At 48.2% G+C, this 23,485-nt stretch overlaps 2 protein-coding genes across 6 annotated transcripts; both read left to right on the forward strand.

Annotated features, from left to right (window-relative positions):
- The first annotated feature begins 16,110 nt into the window (after window positions 1-16,110).
- On the forward strand, window positions 16,111-22,019 carry LOC123439672 (S-type anion channel SLAH3-like). Of its 5 annotated transcripts, none has more exons than XM_045116358.1 (6): window positions 16,111-16,259; window positions 19,362-19,520; window positions 19,609-19,706; window positions 19,798-20,376; window positions 20,485-21,255; window positions 21,363-22,019. In XM_045116358.1, the coding sequence occupies exons 3-6, from the start codon at window positions 19,623-19,625 to the stop codon at window positions 21,717-21,719; spliced, it is 1,791 nt and encodes a 596-aa protein (XP_044972293.1). In that variant the 5' UTR covers window positions 16,111-16,259; window positions 19,362-19,520; window positions 19,609-19,622; the 3' UTR covers window positions 21,720-22,019. The 5 variants fall into 5 exon arrangements, with proteins under 5 accessions (XP_044972293.1, XP_044972297.1, XP_044972294.1 ...); XM_045116362.1 differs by having other exon boundaries at window positions 19,362-19,515; XM_045116359.1 differs by having other exon boundaries at window positions 19,362-19,497.
- Window positions 22,020-22,479: 460 nt separating this feature from the next.
- On the forward strand, window positions 22,480-23,248 carry LOC123441567 (protein abhd-3.2-like). The gene is made up of 4 exons (XM_045117944.1): window positions 22,480-22,585; window positions 22,700-22,834; window positions 22,905-22,987; window positions 23,126-23,248. Exons 1-4 carry the CDS (start codon window positions 22,480-22,482, stop codon window positions 23,231-23,233), a joined length of 432 nt encoding a protein of 143 aa, XP_044973879.1. The 3' UTR covers window positions 23,234-23,248.
- Window positions 23,249-23,485: the final 237 nt, after the last annotated feature.

Raw genomic sequence — 23,485 nt, forward strand, 5'->3', positions numbered from 1 at the left:
ACTCTACAATATTCAGAGGGAGACAGACGAGCCACGCGCATGGAACGGAGATCTCCTCAAGCGTTTTTACACGTGATCGTCGACTGAAGCAGTGTAACGAACAAGTTTGAAGAAATAATATATTCAGCAGATTCAGTTTTGTGCAGATTCAGAGTTCTCACACACACACACACAAAAAACTTAGCTGCGATCCTGAATCGCCTAAGTAGTAACCTCCTCCCAGTGTGCACTATACGTCACACTCGGGGACTTAGCTGCGATCCTAAATCGCCTAAGTAGTAACCTCCTCCGAGTGTGCACTATACGTCACACTCGTGGACTTAGCTGCGATCCTGAGTCGCCTAAGTATTAACTTCCTCCGAGTGTGCACTATACGTCACACTCGGGGACTTAGCTGCGATCCTGAATCGCCTAAGTAGTAACCTCCTCCGAGTGTGCACTATACGTCACACTCGGGGACTTAGCTGCGATCCTGAATCGCCTAAGTAGTAACCTCCTCCGAGTGTGCACTATACGTCACACTCGGGGACTTAGCTGCGATCCTGAATCGCCTAAGTAGTAACTTCCCCCGAGTGTGCACTATACGCCACTCTCGGGGACTTAGCTGCGATCCTGAATCGCCTAAGTAGTAACCTCCTCCGAGTGTGCACTATACGTCACACTCGGGGACTTAGCTGCGATCCTGAATCGCCTAAGTATTAACTTCCTCCGAGTGTGCACTATAAGTCACACTCGGGGACTTAGATGCGATCCTGAATCGCCTAAGTAGTAACTTCCTCCGAGTGTGCACTATACGTCACACTCGGGGACTTAGCTGCGATCCTGAATCGCCTAAGTAGTAACTTCCTCCGAGTGTGCACTATACGTCACACTCGGGGACTTAGCTGCGATCCTGAATCGCCTAAGTATTAACTTCCTTCGAGTGTGCACTATACGTCACACTCGGGGACTTAGCTGCGATCCTGAATCGCCTAAGTATTAACTTCCTCCGAGTGTGCACTATACATCACACTCGGGGACTTAGCTGCGATCCTGAATCGCCTAAGTATTAACTTCCTTCGAGTGTGCACTATACGTCACACTCGGGGACTTAGCTGCGATCCTGAATCGCCTAAGTATTAACTTCCTCCGAGTGTGCACTATACGTCACACTCGGGGACTTAGCTGCGATTCTGAATCGCCTAAGTATTAACTCCCTCCGAGTGCGCACTATACGTCACACTTGGTGACTTAGTTGCGATTCTGAATCGCCTAAGTATTAACTTCCTCCGAGTGTGCACCATACGTCACACTCAGGGACTTAGCTGCGATCCTGAATCGCCTAAGTATTAACTCCCTCCGAGTGCGCACTATACGTCACACTCGGGGACTTAGCTGCGATTCTGAATCGCCTAAGTATTAACTCCCTCCGAGTGCGCACTATACGTCACACTCGGGAACTTAGCTGCGATTCTGAATCGCCTAAGTATTAACTTCCTCCGAGTGTGCACCATACGTCACACTCGGGGACTTAGCTGCGATCCTGAATCGCCTAAATATTACCTTCCTCCGAGTGTGCACTATACGTCAACCTCGGGGACTTAGCTGCGATCCTGAATCGCCTAAGTATTAACTTAATCCGAGTGCGCACTATACGTCACACTCGGAGACTTAGACATGACCAAGAATCACCTAAGTCTTAATCTTCTCTGAGTATGCACTAAGTGTTACACTCGAAACAGCATTCAAACAAAAGAATAACTAAGTTCATAAATGATAGCAGACTCGGTGCGGATCAAGCTTACCCACACCGATTTAAAAGTACGACCGCCAACAGAAGTGGCCAGAGTATATTACAGGTAAACACTCGGCATACCGAGGATAAAGTTCGATCATGCGTCAGCTGGGCCGGCGTCAGGACTGGAAGGCTCCACAAAAGTGTCCAAGTCGATTCCATCTGCGATGCGGGTAGCAGTCTCAAGGAACGTCTCCATGAAGTCTTCGAATTGAAGCTTCTTCGTGTTGGCGACCTTCAATGCTTTCAGCTTATCTTCCCGCACCTCCTTGCAATGGACTCGGACCAAAGACAGCACAACGTCAGCACCGCAACGTGCTGCCGATTTCTTCCAGGATTGCACTCGGGCCAGAATCTCATCCAGTCGCGCCAACAGACTCCCCATCTCCTGCCGCGACTCGTCTTCCGGCCAAAGTTCTTTCTCAATGCGGCCAAAGACTTCTCTCAATCGGCTGATGAAAGGACCCACTTTGCCTACGCGGATATGCGCACAGAGCAGATCCCGGTTGGCGTCCTCGCTGAGTGGCACATTGTTCTTCATGGACCGCTCCACAGCCGCGACTTCAGCTTCGGCATCAGTACAAAAATTTGCACCAAACGAGCAAATACACAGTAAAAACCGAGTGTTGGTCACACGGTACAACCACTCGGCAAAGCATAAGACTTACCTGCCAGACGAGACATCATCTGCACAGCCCAGTCATTGACATACTTCTCCTGAGCTGTCCATCGTTTGTTCCGAATAGCCATTTGATTGTGCAGTTCGGTCCTCTGTTTCTTCAGCCTTTCCACCTCCGCCACTAGCACCCTGTTTGCCTCCAGCGCCTCCACCAAGGACTTCTCTCGTACTTCCAGTGCACTCTTCATGCCGGCCATGGCGAGCATTGCAGCTTCCAGTTCACCAGCGTACTGGTTCCTCTCCGTTCTCAAGGCTTCATAAGCAGTTCCCATTTCACAAGTTTGCTGCATCAAGAAACAAAGGGTAATCAGCAAGTTTACCAGTTCACAGGCTAAGTTCTTAAGACCCCTGCCGACGCAAGCAGTCGACAGCGGTCTCGGGGACTACACCCAGTGGGTTCACTGAGAGTGACCCCACTGGCATGCACCTCACGCAGGTCCGCCCTGTTGAGATGCATGTTTTCCTACGCCTCAAAGGCTAATTCTACTCCACCTACGTGCAACTTACTCTCGGTGACTCTTAACGCAAGAGCGCTCCGACTGCAATAAGTACTCGCACTCGGAAATATTGTCTCCGGACACAACCAAAATAAAGACCAAATATATAAAGACAACTGTCGGTGCAAGCACTCGACAGAAGTCTCGGGGACTACACCCACTGGGTTCACTCAGAGTGAACCCATTGCAACAACAATACCACCCAGTGGGCTACAGAAGAAAAGTAAGTACTTACTAGGCTACTTACTCGGATGTCATCGCGCAGCTCCAAGCTTTGCCGATACAAGGCCGCAACGGAGTCATACGCCCTCTTGGCCTCTCCGGCCATCAGCTCCACCTGGATCATGGCCCCCTTGGCTGCCCCCACCTGCTCCTCTGGGACACGCCGAATGCTGAATTCAGCATTCGACGAACCGGGAATCGTGGAAAGTTCATGGGGCATCCCAAGGTTCGCCCCAGTAAGTTCTTCACCCACCGACACCGGTTCAGTCGGTGGAGGCACTTCAGTCGGGGGAGGCATTTCGGCCGGAGGAGCGTTGGCGGCGGGGGCGGCAACAGGAAGAGCGGCCTCAAGGACAGGCTCCAGGACAGGCTCTTGGGCAGGCTCCACGACGGGGTCAGCTCTCCCATGGTCACCCTCGTTCAGGCAGATCGCCCCTGACAAGCCAAATAACATAACGCCTCAGAAAAAGAAAAGGATGGCGCAGTCTACAGAAATAAAATACCCGACTCTCCCACAGCATACCAAGTTGAGACGAAACGACGTCGTCCGTGTCCATGGGTTCGTCCCCTTGGCGGGCCGGCGAGGTCGCAGAAGTGGCAACCCTGTCGAGTGAAGTCCATTCGACTTGTAAAACGGGAGTTCACTCGGTCAACAGAAAGAGCCGAAAGCTAGATTCACTTACATAGAGGTGACGGGGACGGCCATCCTCATCCGTGGCAGAGCCTTCTTAGGTTTGGGCCCACTCGGCTTGGGCGCCCTAGAGGACTGACCTGAAAGTTCAGTGGCTGCGTCCCTGGCCCTCTTGGTGCCTCTACCACTCGGTACCGCCGGAGCAGCAGGCGGAACACTCGACGGCGTAGGAGGGGCTGAAGGGACGGCAGGCTCATGTCGACGCTTACTCCGATGCTCTGGCCGCGGAGGTGGCGAATCTGACTCTTCGTCCTCATCCTCTTCCTCGCTGTTTTCCTCCTCCGACTCCCCGTTGTCGGTGACATATTCGGCGCTCTCCACGCTTCCCTCCTGGCTGCCTTCTTCCTCCTCCTCCTTCGGATTCCCGTTCGAGACGGGGGAAGACCAGTTGGTCCACTCCTGCATGAGGTTCAGTCGGAAATATTAAGCATCACACGGAGATATAAATAAACGACTGAAATCAAGACAGTTCAATGCATTCGGCTGATGCTGCTCACCTGATTCGGTGGAGGGTTGTCCGCGCTGTAAGGCGTCACTCGGCGGGCTCCTTTGGGGTTCTCACAGGGACCCGTGATTTGGAGCACCCATGAGGTCACCTTCTCCTCGAGAATGCCCCCCACGTTGGTCCGAGTGGAGTCCTCGGGCCCTGCGTAGTGCCACATAGCGTGGTGGCGGGCTTGTAGAGGCTGGATTCGCCGACCGATGAAGACTTCCAGCAAGTCAATCCCAGTGACCCCCCTCCTGACAACATCCGCGAGTGCCTCGGCCAAAGGCTGGATTTCGTTCTTCTCTGCTTTCGAGAGAGCGAGTTGCTTGGGCGGAGCAGGACGGTCTAGACTGAACGGAGGCAGCCCAGTCGACGCGTTCGGACAGGCTATGTCCTGGCAGTAGAACCACGTCGACTGCCAGTTCCTAACCGACTCGCTCAATTGGAGAGTAGGGTAACTGCTCCGACTCTTCTTCTGAAACCCTAAATCCCCACAGAGCTGGAGGAGATGCGTCTTGTCATCCGACTGACTAAGACGTTTTATGGTTTGGGAGCGGGCGGAAAAGATGTGTTTGAATAAACCCCAATGGGGAGGACAACCAATAAAGCATTCGCACAAAACGATGAAGGTAGAAAGGTGGGCGATGGCATTCGGAGGGAAGTGATGGAGTTGAGCACCAAAATGATTCATGATACCTTTGAAGAAAGGATGCGGGGGCAGAGAGAAGCCTCGGTGAACGTGGCTGAGGAGCAAGACCCGCTCCCCCTCCCGTGGCGCCGGCTCGACCTCGTCGTCCGCCGGCAGCCTCCAGGACTTATGCACGAGCTGGTCGTGCTCTACCAGCTCCAACAGGTCCCCCTCCGTCACTGTGGAGGGGAGAAAGTCTCCCTGGATCCATCCCGCCGGCAGTGGCCGCTGCCGTCGCTGAGCAGCCGCCGCCTTGCCCTTCTTTTTCCTTGCCTCCATCTTGCTGATCTGGCCTTTGGTCATGGCGGCGATGGCGAGCTCTCGAGAAGGATAGGAAGAGAAAGGGGTATGAGCGCAAGGGGTGGCGAGGAAGACGGAGCAAGCAAGAGCAGAGGATTCGGCGAGCGTAACCGAAGGGTCTCGTCGACCAGAGTTAAATAGAACACCGACTGGGTCGCTGGCGAGCGGGCCCGAAATCTTATCTGCCCAACCAGCCGCTGCGATATCGGCGGAGGAGTTGAAGGCGCGAGGATCGAGGGGTCAGGCGCTACTCGAGCACGCTGACGTCGCCCCCGCTAAGCGCGCGGAACCCAAAATTTGAGATCCCGTAAAATCCGCCGCTGTCAGTTGACCGGTCGCGTCAGAAGATGCCGCGAAAGCACTCGGTTCCCGACAGTCTGCTTCGCAGAACACATTCACTCGGATCATTGGTCAGGAGAGATAGAATGGATAGAGGCAAGCAACGCCCAAGCCGAACCTAGTCCAGTCGGATCTGAGCCTCGAGCACTGCTTTGGCGTTTCAACCCCAATCCATTCAGGGACTAATGATGGGGTCATAGTCCTAGGGTAGGGTCATAGGCCTGTCCTACAGGTCCTACCCAAGGACTACCCCGCACAAGGGACAGGACCTTAAGTATGCCCGACTGTATTAAGGTGCCCCCATCTTCCAGTCGGTAACAGGCCCAGAATCATCCAGTCGGAGACTAAGACTCGGAAGACACCAGGCCTACCGACTGGATACACTCGGTGCGTCGTAACCTCTCTAGAGGGAAACTGCCGTACGTTTCCGGGTGCATTTACTAGCATTTATAGAATACGTTACCTGTAACGCATGCATTCAATCGCCATTACTCCACCCTTGAATCAGAACCGTTGTGGAGGGCAGCGCACTCTATATAAGCCTCCTTCCACCACTGGTAAAAGGGTTAGCAAATCTTTGTACTCCATATCACACTCGGTAACAAGCTCCGAGAGCACTGAGACGTAGGGATGTTACCTCCACCGCAGAGGGGCTTGAACTCATACAACCTCGCCGTAGCTAGGACTCTGCCCATCTCATTCGTACCCTACACATCTACTGTCAGGCTTATACCCACGACAGAGGACATCCTCATGTTAGGAGCCGCTATCTCACTCGGGCTCCAAGCATCCCGAGGAAAGTTGAGTTGGGCACTGCTTCGCCCCTGGTACTCGAGCGCCTTAGCATCATAAGCGTGCACTGCTTCCTCGACGAAGTTGAACGTCCCGAGCCATTGTTTCTTGCCACTGACGAGGTTTTGGATTTGGGCGCCCCACTTCCCGCATGGCCTCTCAACAACACAACGGTGCCTGTCATTGTCCGCCATTTCGGAAAAACTGACCTAAAACATGTAGATAAATAAATTTGGCAAAAGAACTAAAGAAATCTTCAACAACACAATATGAATTAAAAATAAATAAAATTGGCATGACCTCTGCATAAAAATTGATACATTAAGAGATAGAAATTTGATAAAACGGAAATAAATCAATGTTTCACCAAGACTTTAATGCTTATAATATGAATCCCTCTAAAGAAATGAAGACATCTACTACAACGTAATATCAATAAAAATAAACAAGGAAATTTGGCATCACCTCTTCGTAACTACTCACTCCGTCCCAAAATAACTGTCTCAAGCTTAATACAACTTTGAACTAGAGCTAGTACAAAGTTAAGACACTTATTTTGAGACAGAGGGAGTATTTTAAAAGCTATTGTTCCTCGAGTGAATCAAGCTGAGACATCATCATAATTTAAACTTATATCATTGAGATGTATAGAGATTTAAATGTTGAGTAGTAGCATCTCTATGTTATTAGATACACACTAGGAACATGCTTAAGAGGTCAGGTATACCTAAGAGGTTGCTCACACATCCATGATTTAAACATGGATTTTCTTCTATCGAAATAGAATATGCATACACATCCAATTCTAAGTACAATAGATTTATTCGACTGGTATGATGTGGTTTGTATGGATTTCGTATGTTCATGGTTGTTGTTTTATACTCCCTCCGTTTCTTAATATAAGGTGTATTAATTTTTCAAAAAGTTAAACAATGTCTATGTTTGATCAACTTTATAGCAAAATATATAAACATTTAGGATATTAGAAATATAAAATATAAAAATATATTTCATGGTGAATCTAGTTATAATGATTTGGTATTCTAAACATTGATATTTTTATAATTTTTTTGATCAAAGTTAGAGAAGTTTGACTTTTTGAAAAAATAATATACCTTATATTTAGAAACGTAGAAAGTATATAAAACGGGGTGAAAGACTTTTTAAATATAAAACGACACACACAATGAAGTTCAATCTTCCTCTCGGCAGTAACATTTTTAGAAGACCCGCAGCGCACCTGTTGAGTTGGGCCTTGTGCTCTTTCCCGTATCCTAAACCATATACAAGTCTACCAGGAAATGATGACGAGCGAAAAACTTTGGACGCCAAAATAAGGCAAGCGGTTAGTGAATTGGATGGCATTATCATTCAGTACTAGATATCCATGGAGAATACAATTAGCATTCAGTACTAGATATCCATAGAGAATACAATGTCACGTCATAGTGCGCAATGCCTTTCTTGTTATGCTTGCTTGCTCCTCTCATTCTCTATCTCTTTGAGGTGATTCCATAACCCAACACTTTGGATTCCTTTTTCTTCAGAAGGACAATAAATCATAAAGCTCATAGAGACAAATTGATGACGTTGGGAATTTGGGCAAGATATATCTCATTGCTTTTATGAAAACTAGTGCTCCTCTGCTCATTGGGAAATTATTGAGTGCACTGGTTTTTTGGGTGTGATAGTACACAATTATGTTTCCATTCTACACTCAGTTTATATCTCAGATATCATCATTTTGACTTCTCTGAACAGTTTCCATTCTACATTTAGACAGGACAGTTTAGAAACAGGCAATGAAGCGACTCATCTAATTTCAGTACACGCACTAATAAAATTAAGGAAGTCGGTGAAGATTAGGTCTCCATTTGCTATCTGAGATAACTGAAATCTGAATCAGGTAGCTCGGCTATTTGTTTGGCTCTAATCCATTTCCAGTTTTGCTCACATACAAATGGAATTTACATCTAATCCATATTTGATAGTATGTTTCTTGCTTGACCGCTGTGGCTCTCACACTGTCGCACACAAGTGACTACTAGCTGAAGCATGTGGGTGGAAAATGGCTTAACCATATACCCAAATTGATTAGGCGTTGAGTGATTGCTCTTTTGTTTGGCCTTTAGGTTGTACTAGTTTATACGACATTCGTCGATTGGTTTTAGCAGAAAAATAACAAAAAGAAACAAAAGCGTAGCATTATTTTGCTCTTTTGCACTTTCGATCACATCATTGGGTAAACTGATCAATTCCAAGGTTTTGATCCCTTTTACCCTTTTGGCCCACAATGAAACCTTCCAGATAGTTTGTGTATTCGTCACGAACTTTGAGCATCTTCAACAGCAGCGTATGAGCATCTTCAACAGCAGCGTAAAAAATTCACGTTCAATAATTTTTTAGCGCGCCACTGTAGTATTTTTAAAATGCGGGGACCGGAGCATCTCCAACAAACGCGCGCTAGTGCGGCGCCCAATCCAGCCCGGTCCAGCGACCCCACCTGCAGCAGTTCAGAGTTTGCTGCGCGCGCAAACCGGCGCATCAAATATGCTGCGCGCGATAGCGTTTTTAAGCGCATGCTTAAAAAAATTTAGCGCGCGCATTGTTTTACAGCGTTTGTTGAAGTTGTCCGGCATCCAAAAAACGAATCTTTTAACGCGCGGAGTAGTTTTTAGACGCCTGTTGGAGATGCTCTTAGGCATTCCAAACGCCGTCCCCTCAAACGTACACAATATCCATTCGCGAATTGGTTCGGACTCGCACACGCGGACACGAGAGCCGGCCATCCAACGCATCCTCTAAATGTCCGCCCAGGTTCGACCTTCTTGATGTCAATGCACAGCAATATAAGCAAATTAAAATGCGATGTTTATAGAGCTCGATCACAATTAAAAAAACATAGATAACATACAGCTAAGTTCCGAGGAGACACTTTCTTCGCCAGTTGACCTCAGAACTTCTGGTTATATGGACCTGGAGGTTCTGGAGAAACCAAAACGACCTTGGAAACGGAAGGTATATCCGGTTTCCGCGGTTCGAAGGAGTGCTCGCGCTAGGATTGCCAAAAAAATTTATGATGAAAGATGAGAGGCATCTTTTGGAATAGCAGAGGTCTTCGGGACTTGGCTAAAATAAGATTTCTTGCTGAGGCAACGTTAGAGCATCACCTCGATTTTATTGCGCTCATGGAGACTGGGAGAGACAATTTTACTTCCCAGTTTTTGAATTCCTTAACCGCGGGTGTGGATTTTAGCTGGCATTGTCTCCCTCCAAGAGGAAGATCCGGTGGGATCTTACTTGGAGTAAGATGTGATACACTTCATGTTCAGGAAGTGGTACTGGGGGATTTTGTGGTTAAATTCCGAATTAAATCCAAAGTGGATGGATTCCAATGGGCTCTGGTTGCAGTGTATGGGGCTGCTCAACAGGAGCTTAAATCTGAATTTCTGGATGATCTAGTTCGGATATGTGATGAGAAATTGCCGCTGTTGATTGATGGTGATTTCAATATCATTAGGAGAGCTGACGAAAAGAACAATGACAATTTTGATGGCAGATGGCCTTTTATGTTTAACTCTATTATTGAGAGCCTCGATCTTAGGGAGATTGAGCTCTCAGGTAGAAAATTTACTTGGGCCAACTCCCTTCAAAACCAGACTTTCGAAAAACTAGACAGGGTTCTTACTAGCACTGAATGGGAACAGAAATTCCCCCTAGTAACGGTGCGAGCGCTTCAGAGAGCAATTTCGGACCACACACCTTTGCTGCTGGACTCTGGTAGTGCTATACATTTGGGCAACAAATTAGGTTTCTCCTTTGAGCTAAGCTGGTTTACTAGGGAGGGGTTTTTAGATTTGGTTGCCCGGGAATGGAATCAAGAGTTGGGTGGGTCATCCAACATTGATAGATGGCAAAACAAAATTAGACATCTTAGACAATACCTTCGTGGTTGGGCTAAGAACGTCTCTGGGAGCTATAAGGATGAGCAAGACAGGCTCATTAAACTTATAGACGATCTCGACCGTAAGGCTGAGACTATTATCCTGGATTTTAATGAGAGATCATTAAAGAATCAGGCTGAACAACGTCTTAGAGCTCTCCTTAGAGAAGAGGAATTGAAATGGGCGAGCAGAGCTAAAGTTCGGGCGATTGTTCATGGGGATAATAATACTAAATTTTTTCACATGATTGCTAATGGCAAGCATCGGAAGAAGAGAATCATTCAGCTCGAGCAAGATGAAGGAACGATTGTAGGTCATGAGAACCTAAAATTGTATATCTCTAATTATTACAAAAAGTTATTTGGTGCTTCTGACCATAGTTTTGTGACTATGGATGAGCATCAAGTGGCGGATATACCTCAAGTCAGAGAGTCTGACAATGAGTTATTATCAGCCCCTTTTACGGAGAAAGAGGTGTTGGAGGCTATCGGGGAGATGAAGAGTGGTAAAGCTCCTGGGCCAGACGGGTTTCTGACTGAGTTTTACAAGAAATGTTGGCATATTATCAAGGAGGATCTTATGGCAATGTTTCATGATTTGTATGCAGGTCAGCTTCAACTCTTTCATTTGAATTTTGGTACTATTACGTTGTTACCAAAGAAAGAGGGGCGACTCGTATTGAGCAGTTTCGCCCAATCTGTTTGCTTAACGTCAGTTTCAAAATTTTCACGAAGGTGGGAACAGATAGGTTAACAAAGATGGCGCATTCCGTTGTGCAATCTACGCAAACAGCCTTTATGCCTGGGCGGAACATTTTGGAAGGTGTCGTTGTGCTACATGAAACACTGCACGAAATCCATTCGAAGAAACTTGATGGTGTTATCTTCAAGGTGGATTTTGAAAAGGCCTATGATAAAGTCAAATGGTCTTTTTTGCAGCAAACCCTTCGTATGAAGGGGTTCGATGAGCTCTGGAGAAAGCATGTCGATTGTTTCATAAAAAATGGCAGTGTCGGGATTAAGGTTAATGATGACGTAGGTCACTTCTTTCAGACACTCAAGGGTCTCCGGCAAGGGGACCCAATGTCCCTTATTCTATTCAACATTGTTGCTGACATGTTGGCCCTTTTGATTAAGAGGGCTAAGGATAAGGATATGATTGGGGGGCTCATCCCGCACCTTGTGGATGGGGGAGTTTTGATACTACAATATGCCGATGACACCATTCTGTTTATGGAACATGACCTGGTTAAAGCTAGGAATTTGAAACTCATACTTTGCCTGTTTGAGCAGCTATCTGGGCTGAAAATTAACTTCAATAAAAGTGAGGTGTTCTGTTTTGGTAGAGCCAAAAGTGAACAACACACTTATAATCAATTGTTCGGTTGTGAAACTGGGAAATTACCCTTTACGTATTTAGGGATTCCTATTCATCACCGACGTTTATCAAACAAGGAATGGAAATGTATCGAGGATCACTTTGAGAACAAGCTGAGTTGCTGGAAGGGCAAGCTTCTTTCTTATGGAGGACGGCTAGTGCTGATAAACTCAGTACTAACGAGTATGCCCATGTTTCTCCTATCCTTCTTCGAAGTTCCCGTTAGGGTACGGAAAAGACTGGATTTCTATCGATCCCGGTTCTTCTCGCAAAGTGATGAGCTTAAGGTCAAGTATAGGCTGACTAGATGGGATATTATTTGTAGACCCAAAGATCAGGGTGGTTTAGGAATTGAAAATTTAGAGATTAAAAATAGGTGTCTACTCAGCAGATGGCTGTTTAGATTATCTTCGGAAACCGAAGGTATGTGGGTACAAATTTTGAAGAACAAGTACTTACAGAACAAATCATTATCTCAGGTTACAGCTCATCCAACGGATTCTCCTTTCTGGAGAGGGTTGATGCGGACTAAAAATGCTTTCTTCTATAGAACTAGATTCATCATTGGTAATGGTGAATCGACTAGCTTCTGGGAAGATACTTGGTTAGGGGAGATGCCTCTAGCATTTCAATATCCGCAGCTGTACCATATTGCACAACGGCAGCAAGCATCCGTTGCGTCAGTACTTAGCGAGATTCCTCTGAATATTCAATTCCGCAGATCTCTTATTGGGAGTAGATGGATCAGCTGGCTGCATCTTGTGAGAAGGTTGATGGATGTCAACCTGTCTCACACTCCTGACCGTGTATATTGGAAGTTGACTAGCAATGGAATATTCACGGTTAAATCGATGTATTTGAATCTCATCGATTCTACACCTATTCCAAAATCGGCACATATTTGGAAGATCAAAGTCCCTCTTAGAGTCAAAGTCTTTATGTGGTTTGTTCATAAAGGGGTAATTCTAACGAAAGATAATCTTGCCAAGCGAAATTGGAATGGTAACTCTAGATGCAGTTTCTGTCCGGCTAAAGAAACAATACAACACCTCTTTCTTACTTGTCCTATGGCTAAGCTGGTTTGGCGTTCGCTACATATTGCTTTTAACATCATTCCTCCAAACAGTATAACCACGTTATTTGGGATGTGGCTAAATGAGGTGGATGTACATTCTGCTAAACTTATTCGCGTGGGGTCTTGTGCACTGTTGTGGGCAATTTGGAATTGCAGGAATGACTTGGTGTTTAACAGACAACGCGATTTTCACTTCCTGCAGGTTATTCACAGAGCTACCGCACTGATCCGCACTTGGTCATCACTCACTCCTGTGGTCGCCAGGGAACCTATGGGTACCGGGTGTGTCCGATGGGAGATGGTAGCACAGGGTATCTTCAACCGGTTTGGATGGCGTCATGTTAATAGGATAGGTGTTTAGTCATCTATTTATTTGTTTGCCATCTCCGGCTTGGGCATGAGTAATGCCTTGTATCGTTCTTTTCTTCTTTTCCCTTTTTGCTTCAGACATTTTGTACTCGGTGGAGACTTTTTTTGGCTAATAATATATGGCCGTATGCATCACTCGATGCAGAGGCCGGGGCTCGACCTCCTTTTCTAAAAAAATTCATAGTTTTTGTATGCATCTGATCAGAAAAGTTCTGGTCCGATAGTCCGTGTAAAAAATGCATTTGCCCTCCCAGACCGGCTGCCTTCTTGCTCACTCTGCTGCCAGCTCCTTCAGATTAGCCGCCTGCTCCTTCAGATTAGCCGCCTCCATCTTGCCCTCCAAATGCTTCAACATCATAACACGGATGTCATGCTCGATCATTGCCGCATTGAGATCCAGCTCATCCATTCTCGTGGTCAACATTTGGATATCCTCCGAAGCGACCGCGAGCTCAATCCTCCTCTCTTCGAGTTTGGCCTTCTTCTCTTCGAGGTTAATCTTCTTATCGACCGCGAGCATAACCTTCTCGCTCGGGTGAGACATAGCAGCTGGTCTACACCCGACATTAGCAATTGATCAAGTCGGGTGATGTCTAGTCCGCCAAATGAAGTGGTGTCACACTGACGCCGACGCAATGCGGCACATACTCGACGATGACGGTCATGGACCGTTGCTGACAACCGAGCTGCTTGGCGTAGTAGTAGTAGTAGTAGTAGTAGTAGTAGTAGTAGTAGTAGTAGGGCGGCTGAAACTGCTCTGGAGAGGCAGGCGTGTGAATAGACGCCCCCGTTCTCACCCGCCCCCTGCACCCTACTCTCGCCCCAGCTCAGCGCCCTTCTTTCATCGGCTACCGCCTCCTCTTGACCATTTTCGTTTCTTTTGAAGCGGTGGGCTTGGCGTGTCGTTGAGTTAATCTCCCAAGCGACCGCCTCCTTTGGATCCTCCTCCTCCACCGGCTCCGACAACTCTTCTTACAGGTCCATCCGGCGTTGGAAGGCAAAAATCGCGAGACTTAGGGTGGAGGGCGCCAGCAATCAGAGCATAGAGGGTGGGGTTTTGACGTGAAAACAATACAGACTGTTTCAAATGTGCGGGCTCCGACTTGATTTTGGATGGGCCGCGATTGACGGAGGTTCATACCCTCGCAAAGCCCCCTTGATTTATGACCAATTTATTAGAAAACAAACATACGGACATGTTCGTGAACAAATACGGATCCACTTTGGATAGCAAAGTGCGTCCGGACAATCTAGTCGGACGTTTACGGACTATTTGAGGATGTGTGTTGGACATGCACTTATCTAGTTTGCTGACAATGCTATTTATAAATAAGGAAAAGGTATATTGTTAGTCCATGGATGGCACATATCTAATTCCGGATAGATCAAGAGATAAAAGTGCTATATATCTTTAGTCCCTCTTCGCTCTTGGAGGTGAATTTTGACCTCTTTATACAGGGAAGTCTTTCAGAGTGGGGTGTTTTGAAGGTCAAGCTTCATGGAGGCTAAAAAATATATTTTTTAATCTAAATTAAAACTTTTCAGTTTCAAATTCTGAAAATGTATATGTATACAAGGATGTAATGAAATACCTTGAAATACAAGCTGCACACAGAAAATCATGAATTTTGAGAATTAACAATGCATGTGCTAAAAAGCCACATGTTTTTTTTAGCTCTCGTTAAAGTATTTCTCATAAAAGGTTGCACACATGTACATTACCTCTCTAGGTATACGTGTATTCGCGAGATCGCACCTCTTTTGACCTTCCTCGCCAACACAGGAGCGAAGATAATAGGACGATTCAGCAAGCCTTGATCGACAATGCTTAGGCTCACGATGTACAAGGTGATTTTTCCTTTATGACGCACCTCCAGGTGGCCAACCTTTGTCACGCCATCTCCACTGTTCCATGCAACAAGGAAGAGCAAGACCGGTTTCACTGGCCGGCGGACCCATGGGGTTTAAAATATTTGCATGGTTAGCAATGCAATACCTGCTGTGGAGGTCCGGCCGACGAGCGCCACATGGTTTGCAGGACGAGGACAACGTTGACCACATCTTAGCGTATTGCGTTTACGCGAGGGAGTTGTGGCGTGGATGCTTCAACATGCTGCACGCTAACATCATGTCCCTTCCGACTTGGACAACATCAAGGATTGGTGGCTCACGCAAAGGAGAAGTTTCCAGGGGAAGATTCGAAGAGGTTTTGACTCGCTGGTGATCGGAACCACTTGATCGCTATGAAAGCAAAGGAATGCGAGGGTTTTCAATAGAAACTAAAAACAAAAAACACCTCAAGAGCTTGTGCCCCAGGTGTCACAAGATCTCGGAGTGGAGATGGGCAGGCTTTTGTGTTGATGGCTTAGATCCTTCTGTGAAAGAGTGACCTTTTAGATGTGTGGCCGGAATGTGTCTTTTCAGATGTAAGCATTGTCTTTTGTAGTTAAATTCTTTATCTTATATAAAAATATGTTACACTATTGAAGTACCCTACAAAAGAAAACTATATGTGTATTTTTTTTCTCTAGAAAATCTAACATAGAAAATATGGATGTAGTATTTTCTAAATTCGGCCTCCTTTTAGAATTTTCGGGTCACCGAGTGATGGGTTGAGGAGGAAAAAAAAGACACCACATACTCGCGTGCCAGGGCTCGGGCCGAAAGGAGTCACAAAATATCTACTCCCTCTTAGCCTGCTAAACCTACTAATATTTCGGTATAGAAAAAGTATATAATAGAGATTTTTTGGTCCATCTAAACCAAATTCGCTAAAAATACAGTTCTCGATTAACATGGCAATTGGACCGGTAGTTGGAGCTCTCATATATAAATCCCAAGAGACGAGGTCGAGGGGACATACATTCCACACACACACACACACTAATAGCAGGGATGTGCAACAGAATGCTCTGCTAGTCTGCTTGCTTGTCCACGTACACCACCACCATCTCTAGTTGAGAAGGTGCTTCAGCAGACACGCCAGGACAGTGTTCTTCCGTCTGCTGTCGCTCCGTGGCTGCTGGTGAGTCCCAAATCCGTTTGACTTTGCCATGCGTTAGGTCAGATCTCAGGGATCAAATTCCCCTCTCCTGATTAGAAAGTTCCGGAAAAGGGGAAATTTGTAGAAACTACACGAAACTAGGCCAAATACGTCTTGATACTCTAAAACTACCTATCTCAATTTTAAGGCCGGCTCCTATTTTCTGGACAGTTTCGTTTGAGAATTACTCCGTTTACTTACCTTCAAAACAAAAATGTTTGTCATTTCGTATTAAAAACTTTCATAGATCATAAAATTTTAATGTGTTTTCAGCGGTTCATTTCCACTGAAATTTGGCGACCTCATTGATACCTTACATTCTTAAGAAATTGGACTCATTTCTTTGAACATGCAAAGTGTTTACCTCAACGTCTCACTAAGCAATGCATTTAATTTTTCTCTCTCATTAAGCCATGCAAAATTTGTCACATAAACGAATCATGCATTTAACTTATAATTTCTTTTTGCATTACTCTATCCATGTAACGTTGTCACCTCATATATTCATGTTACTCATCCATCACATTTTGTTTGAAAGGCATTTTTAACTGTAATTCAAAAGAGTTTATTCTATTTTAAACACTTACTTTTATCATTTTTCAAGATTATATTTTTTTTCATTAGATTTAGCAACTACATGCACATTTTTTAAAAACGTTATCATAGCAACGCGTGGAGAGTGAGTCATCCTCAGTACTCATGTTCATTTTCTTCTCAATGAAGAAGACACCCGCGTGGACAACTCAAAGAAATTATATTCCAAAGCTATTTTACAACAATAAACTAACCAAGTGCAATAAATCACATGTATTTTGATTTTTTATGTTCATATTGTTAATTATAATATTTATGTTTCACATAATAAGTCATCTAAACATACTGCCAATAATTCCCGCAGCAACACGCATAGAGTTGTCTAGCTTGTATAGTATGGAAACACAAAGTCGAAAATCACCCAATTTTTGGTGGGAGGCATCATTAAGTGGACTGTTATAAAGGTTAGGATGTGTCCTATAATGAGTTTCTCTCGTCCAGGTTGAATTTGCACTTCATCTCTACAGAAACAACAATGTAAAATGTACTCCCTCCACAAATTAATGTAAGAGTATTTAGAACACTACTTTAGTAATCTAAACACTTTACTATTAGTTTACAGAGGGAGTATATATTAAAGAATTCAGAACAAAATAGACGAGCCCAGCCCGACACCAGTCGCGGCCCAGACCCACGTCCGCGGGCACAGATCACATGGACCGACCCAAGGCGACCGGCAACACCTAGAGCTCGACCCCACTTGCAGCCACAGAGACAGAGTGCCCGCGCGCCACCTCCCCAACCGAAGCCCGGCACCCGGCTGGCCACCGGCGAATACCATCGCTGGTCCTCGACCTCGCCCCAGGCCACCGCCATCACCCAACTACGCCTCCCCCGGAGGCCGGAGCCACCCACATCATCGCCGGACTACAGCATTGCCGGCCGGCCGTCCTGATCGCGCGCACTCTCCGGGTAACCCACAAATCAGAACCTTGGCCCTTTCACCATTTCCATTTATCTTTCGATCCACAAACAACGCCGGTCCGTGTTGCCACTTGCAGCACACACCCCACCTCTGAAACCCGGTTTCAGAATAAAAACCTCGACATTTACAGCCTCGCGTGCCCCGCACCCTTTCCTCTTCTGATTCCGGGCAGTTTTCCGCTACAAGCCATGGCCAAGAGCAAGAATGTCTCCTCAGTTCCGGAGCGGGGACGCGCACGCGCCCGGTGCCCGGCCGTTGGGCGCCATCGCTTGCTGCAGAGCCATGCGATTCGCTCCTAGAACTGAAAGCGACGGCTCATGTGGCGCGGTTTCAGTCAGAAGCCCTGCTGCCATGCCTTTCCTCGAGTTGCTTGCTGCGAGGGACCGGGGCGATGGCCGATGGGGAGGAAAACCTCAGCATCTTGTGCGTATTCTGCGCGCGGCTCGTTTTCGGCTCTGAAAGTTCGTCCGTGGCCTTGCGCGCATGTGGACGCGGGGCCGCTCATCGTTAGGAAGTGATGCGTTTACTTGCAGAAAGTTGTATGGGGGCAAAGGTTAACGAGAAGACTTGCAGGTCTTGTCATTTTTGGTGATGGTGACCGTGAGAACAAGCCTACCATCACACAACTGTGTTGAGTTCCACCCATATTTGAGCGTGATTGAATTACCTCGAACTATACCTGCAGCATTACTGCTGAGCTACTCCCTCCGTCCCAAAATAAGTGACTCAACTTTGCACATGATTGTTCATGCCATTAGCTGGCTCCTCGCTAGACTGCTAGATAGACCAGCAGAATAGTTTTCTCTTCTTATTCCTGCTACACATACATAGAATATATAAAGAAAATTGTAACGATAGATCCGTCTGGAATCCAAATTTGCGCTTCTTTGGGTAGACAGCGATTAGACTTCAGAGGAAATTATCTATCATAAGGGTTTTGGCATAATCCCCAGCAATCCAAACAAGCCTTAAATATGACCATGACAAGCAAATCAAGCACATCCTCTCGTTCCACCGATGATTCTCGACAGCCCTTTCCTGAGTTGAAGCTCATTTATATTGTTGAGATTTGAAGTGAAACTGGTAGAAAATTCAGATGCCGTTGCATTTGCCCTGAAACAAAATGGGCAGCATTTCTTACAAATAACAACAACAAAAAATGCTTGCCTATATCCCATTGAATCTCCACAAGTTCGTGTTAACCGGCTATCTTTCCCGGACGATCATATCTATTTCCTACAGTAGGTGTGTCTGAATGCTCGTTTCCATTACCCTGCTTTGCAACACGTACTGTCAGTCTGTCACCCACGCCAGGGTTACCAGCAGACCAGGGAAGATTCTGCCGTTCGTCTCTAGAATCCTCTGCCCAACATTACCATACTCGTCGGCGGAATCCTGAGCGCCACAAGTATGGAGATCCATTTCCTCTGACATCTTGCACGCCACGAAAATATATGTATACAGCCATCGATACATCGGCGTCGAGTTGCGCTGTTGCGCATGCATGTACACTTGCCTTATCAGCCAGTCCAGCACTAACACGCCATGATCATTTTGTTTTCAAGCTGGCAGAAACTTGTTATATATACCTATGGTTCAGCGAGATAGGCAGGCAGGCAGCTGGTTTTGGCTTCAGTTCCAGTACCAGTGGCACCCAACTGAAGAATAGCCGAGCAACTGACGATAGATAGATAACGTCAGGTTGCAAAGTTTGCTCTCGTAAGGTTAATTACGACCGTATCTGTGGTTCGGCTACAGTATTTCCATCGTTTTTCTGATGATTGATGTTGATACGCTTCGCTTGTCTTGCAGATTTCTCGAGGTTGATGGAGACGGACGAATCTGTGCGACAGTGGGCCGCCGGTGCTCGCGCCCCGGCGAGCCGATCCGCCGTGGAGCAGGCCTTCAGGGTAAGTCTCGTAGCGCCACCGGCTCGTGCCATGGATCATGCAATGCCGACTTGATCGGTCCACGAGGTTGAGCAGTGTCGTGCCAGTGTAGGAGCGGCATGACGACCCGATGATGGCGTCCCCGGACCAAGACTCGCCGTTCGACGCGTCCGCGCTGCGCGTCGCGGCGCACCCGGTCTCCGTCAGCCTGCCGGCCTCTCCGTCCAGGTTCGACGCCGCCCGGACGGAGGCGGGGTTCCCGCCGCGCCACGCTCCCGCGTCGCGCATGCTGTCCCTCCCGCCGCGGCCGCCGCCGATGGTGTCCGTCGCGTTCGAGCACCTGGAGGTGGTGTTCCGCTCTCAGCCGATCGCCGCGGCGGCCTCCGAGCTGCCCAGCGCCCAGGACTCACAGTCCCAGGTGCTGCACGACGACTCGATGAGCCGCGGGAGCGGGGCGCGCATGGGGACGAGCAAGGCGCGGAGGGACACGAGCTATGACTCGTTCAAGACGTGGTCCGGGAAGCTGGAGAAGCAGCTGACCACCCACCTCCGCGTCGTCAGGCAGCCACAGCCGCAGGAGGCTGAGCCCGAGGAAGACGACGGCGCGGCGACGAGCGGCCGCCCCTGCTCCATGCCCAGAGTCCAGCGCTTCTTCGCGGCGCTGGAAGGCCCCGAACTCGACAAGCTACGGGTACACCACGAGCAACTCGTTACATGCCTAAACGCATTGATGATGCAACAGGGGACCTCACGTGCTGTCGTGTTTGCTGTGCCGCGCCGCCGCCGTCGCCGCCGTCAGTCGTCGGAGGAGCTCGTCCTGCCGTCGAACAAGACGTGGCCGTTTCTGCTCCGGTTCCCGGTGTCGGCCTTCGGCATGTGCCTCGGCATGAGCAGCCAGGCCATCCTGTGGAAGAACATCGCCATCTCGGCGTCCACGCGGTTCCTGCACATCACGCTCCGGACAAACCTCGTGCTGTGGTGCGTGTCGGTGGCGCTCATGTGCTTGGTGTCGGCGCTGTACGCGTGCAAGGTCATCTTCTACTTCGAGGCGGTGCGGCGGGAGTACTACCATCCGATCCGCGTCAACTTCTTCTTCGCGCCGTGGATCGCCTGCCTCTTCCTGGCCATCGGCGTGCCGGAGCTGGTGATGGAGAGCCTGCCGCACTGGCTCTGGTACGTGCTCATGGCCCCCATCGTGTGCCTGGAGCTCAAGATATACGGGCAATGGATATCCGGCGGGCAGAGGCGGCTGTCGAGGGTGGCGAACCCGTCCAACCACCTGTCCATCGTCGGCAACTTCGTCGGCGCGCTGCTGGGGGCCATCATGGGGTTGAGGGAGGGCCCCATCTTCTTCTTCGCCGTCGGGCTCGCGCACTACATCGTGCTGTTCGTGACGCTGTACCAGCGGCTGCCCACCAGCGAGACGCTGCCGAGGGACCTCCACCCGGTCTTCTTCCTCTTCGTGGCCGCGCCCAGCGTCGCCTGCCTCGCCTGGGCGCGGATCACCGGCGAGTTCGGCTACGGCTCCCGCATCGCCTACTTCATCGCCATGTTCCTCTACGCCTCGCTGGTAATCAACTAAGCACCTCCGCCATCTCCATCGGCTCGTACCCCGGCCGATCTCCATGCCGCATGGCAGGTCTGGATGATTGATTGCTGCTGCGTGCGTGCGTGCAGGCCGTGCGGATCAACATGTTCAGGGGGTTCAGGTTCTCGCTGGCGTGGTGGGCGTACACGTTCCCGATGACCAGCGCGGCCATCGCGTCGATACGATACTCGTCGGAGGTGAAGAACGCCTTCACGCAGGCCATGTGCATCGTGCTGACCGTGGTGGCCACGCTCACGGTGACGGCGCTCCTCCTGACCACGCTGCTGCACGCCACCGTGCACCACGACCTCTTCCCCAACGACATCTCCATCGCCATCACGGAGCGCAGGCCCAAGCACAGCACCATCGCCGAGCTAAACGAGCTGCACGCCAACAAGGACGCCGACGCCGCATGCAGAGACCTCGAAGCCGCCTATAGACCATGATCGGATCGACGCCGACTGGATTCTTCATGCATGTGACGGAGCAAACCGGTGGCGACTGGTTGGTCGATCGTGCATACCGAGCAGGAGCACGCACGTACGTAGCCTGGACGTGTCTTCGAGAGTTGTCTGTGGCTCGAATTGACTGCCGTGCGGGGCAGTGCGCTCTCGGAGTCGGGATCAGCACGTACGTACGTAGCTAGCTGATGGGAATGTGCTATATGTTGCAACTCTCATTAAGTATAATCTAGAAAAATACGGCAGCTAAAACATAGTCGCTATAATCATAGTGAATCATCAAATCAAGTACTTGATGTAAGTAGTCATGTAGTCATGCATACATAACAGACGGCCATCCTATGCATATCGATAGGCAAAAATAGTAGACCGAATGGGCGCAATCTTCCCTAATAATAAAACGACGATCGCTTCGGCGTTTTTGCAAAAAGAACCCTGCGTTTTTCGGTATTCAACCCACACTCTCTAGGTAAGTGGATCTGGAAAAAAACGTTTTGAGTTTACAAAATAACCCTTGCATCATGTAATAATTCCGCCCACGCTCTTTATCCAGTGGCAGAGAAGGTCGACCCTGACTTCCGTCGGAGCTCCGCACCGTCGCCGCACGCCCACTCCACCTTGTTGCCGGCGATCGTAGCGCCGCGCCAGGCCAGGCCCTTGCCTTCCTCTCGCACTGTTGTCCCTCTCTTTCCTTCTCCTCTCTCCCTCACTCAGTCTCATTCTTCACTGCAGCGAGGCTGCCGCCATGGGAGCCCGAGCTCAAAGCTCCGTCGTCGGCCACCTCGCCCCATCTCTAGCCAGATCCGAGCTGGAGCCGCCCGGATCTGTTGACCCCAACCCGGATCCACCTCGCACCGCCGCAGCCATCACCGCTTCTTGATTTTGTTCATGATTTCTTCAATATGATAAAGATCAATGGATTAACTCTTTTTGTTCATGATTTTGACGTCTTCTTGATTTTGGAGGAGCACAAGAATCACTTTTCTTACTTTTTTGGTTGACAATTGATCGATTATACCCTCTATACTGCAGGCAACTGTACACAGTTCGTGATGGTGGAACCATTGCTTTGGATTGGCTGCTGGCCTTTGATTTGGAGGGTATGGGGCTCACATATTATGGAGTTGTATATATCATATATGGTGGTGTCTGACATTTTTAGCTTGGCAGATGCAGATGGGATTATTTCAAAAGATTCTTCAACACCCCTTTTAGTTGTCGTCCCTGGATTAACCAGTGATTCTGATGCTGCTGTCAGTCTCTTACCTTTTTTCGGTGTTGACTTATACAGTTATACTTGTGTTGCTTATTTGAAGAGCTCTGGGGTTCATGGTTGGATAACTTATTATTATATTTGGTAGCCATTCTAAAGATTTAGTTGGCTATTGCAGTATGCAAAACACTTGGTTCATTCCATGGCGAGAAAAGGGTGGAATGTTGTTGTAAGTAACCACAGGGGTCTTGGTGGTGTATCCATTACAGTAACTTCACTTATATAATTTACATCAGCGTGAGTGCTTGTGGTTAAGGTACTGTTGCGCATTGCCGTGGCCCGTCAGCGGATGAGCCTGTGTGGAGGGAAGCACGATGGGGCAATTATTTAGGTGGAGTTAGCGTCTCAATAGCAACGGCGATATCGGATCCATCGAGGAGATTCTTGGCGGGTCAATTCGCGATGATTCTGCAAGCACTTTAGCATCATGGAAGATCAGATATTTGTGTTGCCAGTGGAGAAACGTTGGAGAGATGAT

Source organism: Hordeum vulgare, chromosome 3H, assembly GCF_904849725.1.
Source record: "Hordeum vulgare subsp. vulgare chromosome 3H, MorexV3_pseudomolecules_assembly, whole genome shotgun sequence".
Classification (NCBI taxonomy): domain Eukaryota; kingdom Viridiplantae; phylum Streptophyta; class Magnoliopsida; order Poales; family Poaceae; genus Hordeum; species Hordeum vulgare.

Bases quoted from the DNA above. Each gene is read 5' to 3' on its own strand.
- LOC123439672 (XM_045116358.1), top strand. From the start codon at position 19,623: ATGGAGACGGACGAATCTGTGCGACAGTGGGCCGCCGGTGCTCGCGCC. The intron at 19,707-19,797 runs GTAAGTCTCGTA...GTGCCAGTGTAG, and splicing joins CCGTGGAGCAGGCCTTCAGG to GAGCGGCATGACGACCCGAT. The intron at 21,256-21,362 runs GTAATCAACTAA...GCGTGCGTGCAG, and splicing joins TGTTCCTCTACGCCTCGCTG to GCCGTGCGGATCAACATGTT.
- LOC123441567 (XM_045117944.1), top strand. From the start codon at position 22,480: ATGGGAGCCCGAGCTCAAAGCTCCGTCGTCGGCCACCTCGCCCCATCT. The intron at 22,586-22,699 runs GCACCGCCGCAG...TTGATTTTGGAG, and splicing joins CCCCAACCCGGATCCACCTC to GAGCACAAGAATCACTTTTC. The intron at 22,835-22,904 runs GTATGGGGCTCA...TTAGCTTGGCAG, and splicing joins GCTGGCCTTTGATTTGGAGG to ATGCAGATGGGATTATTTCA.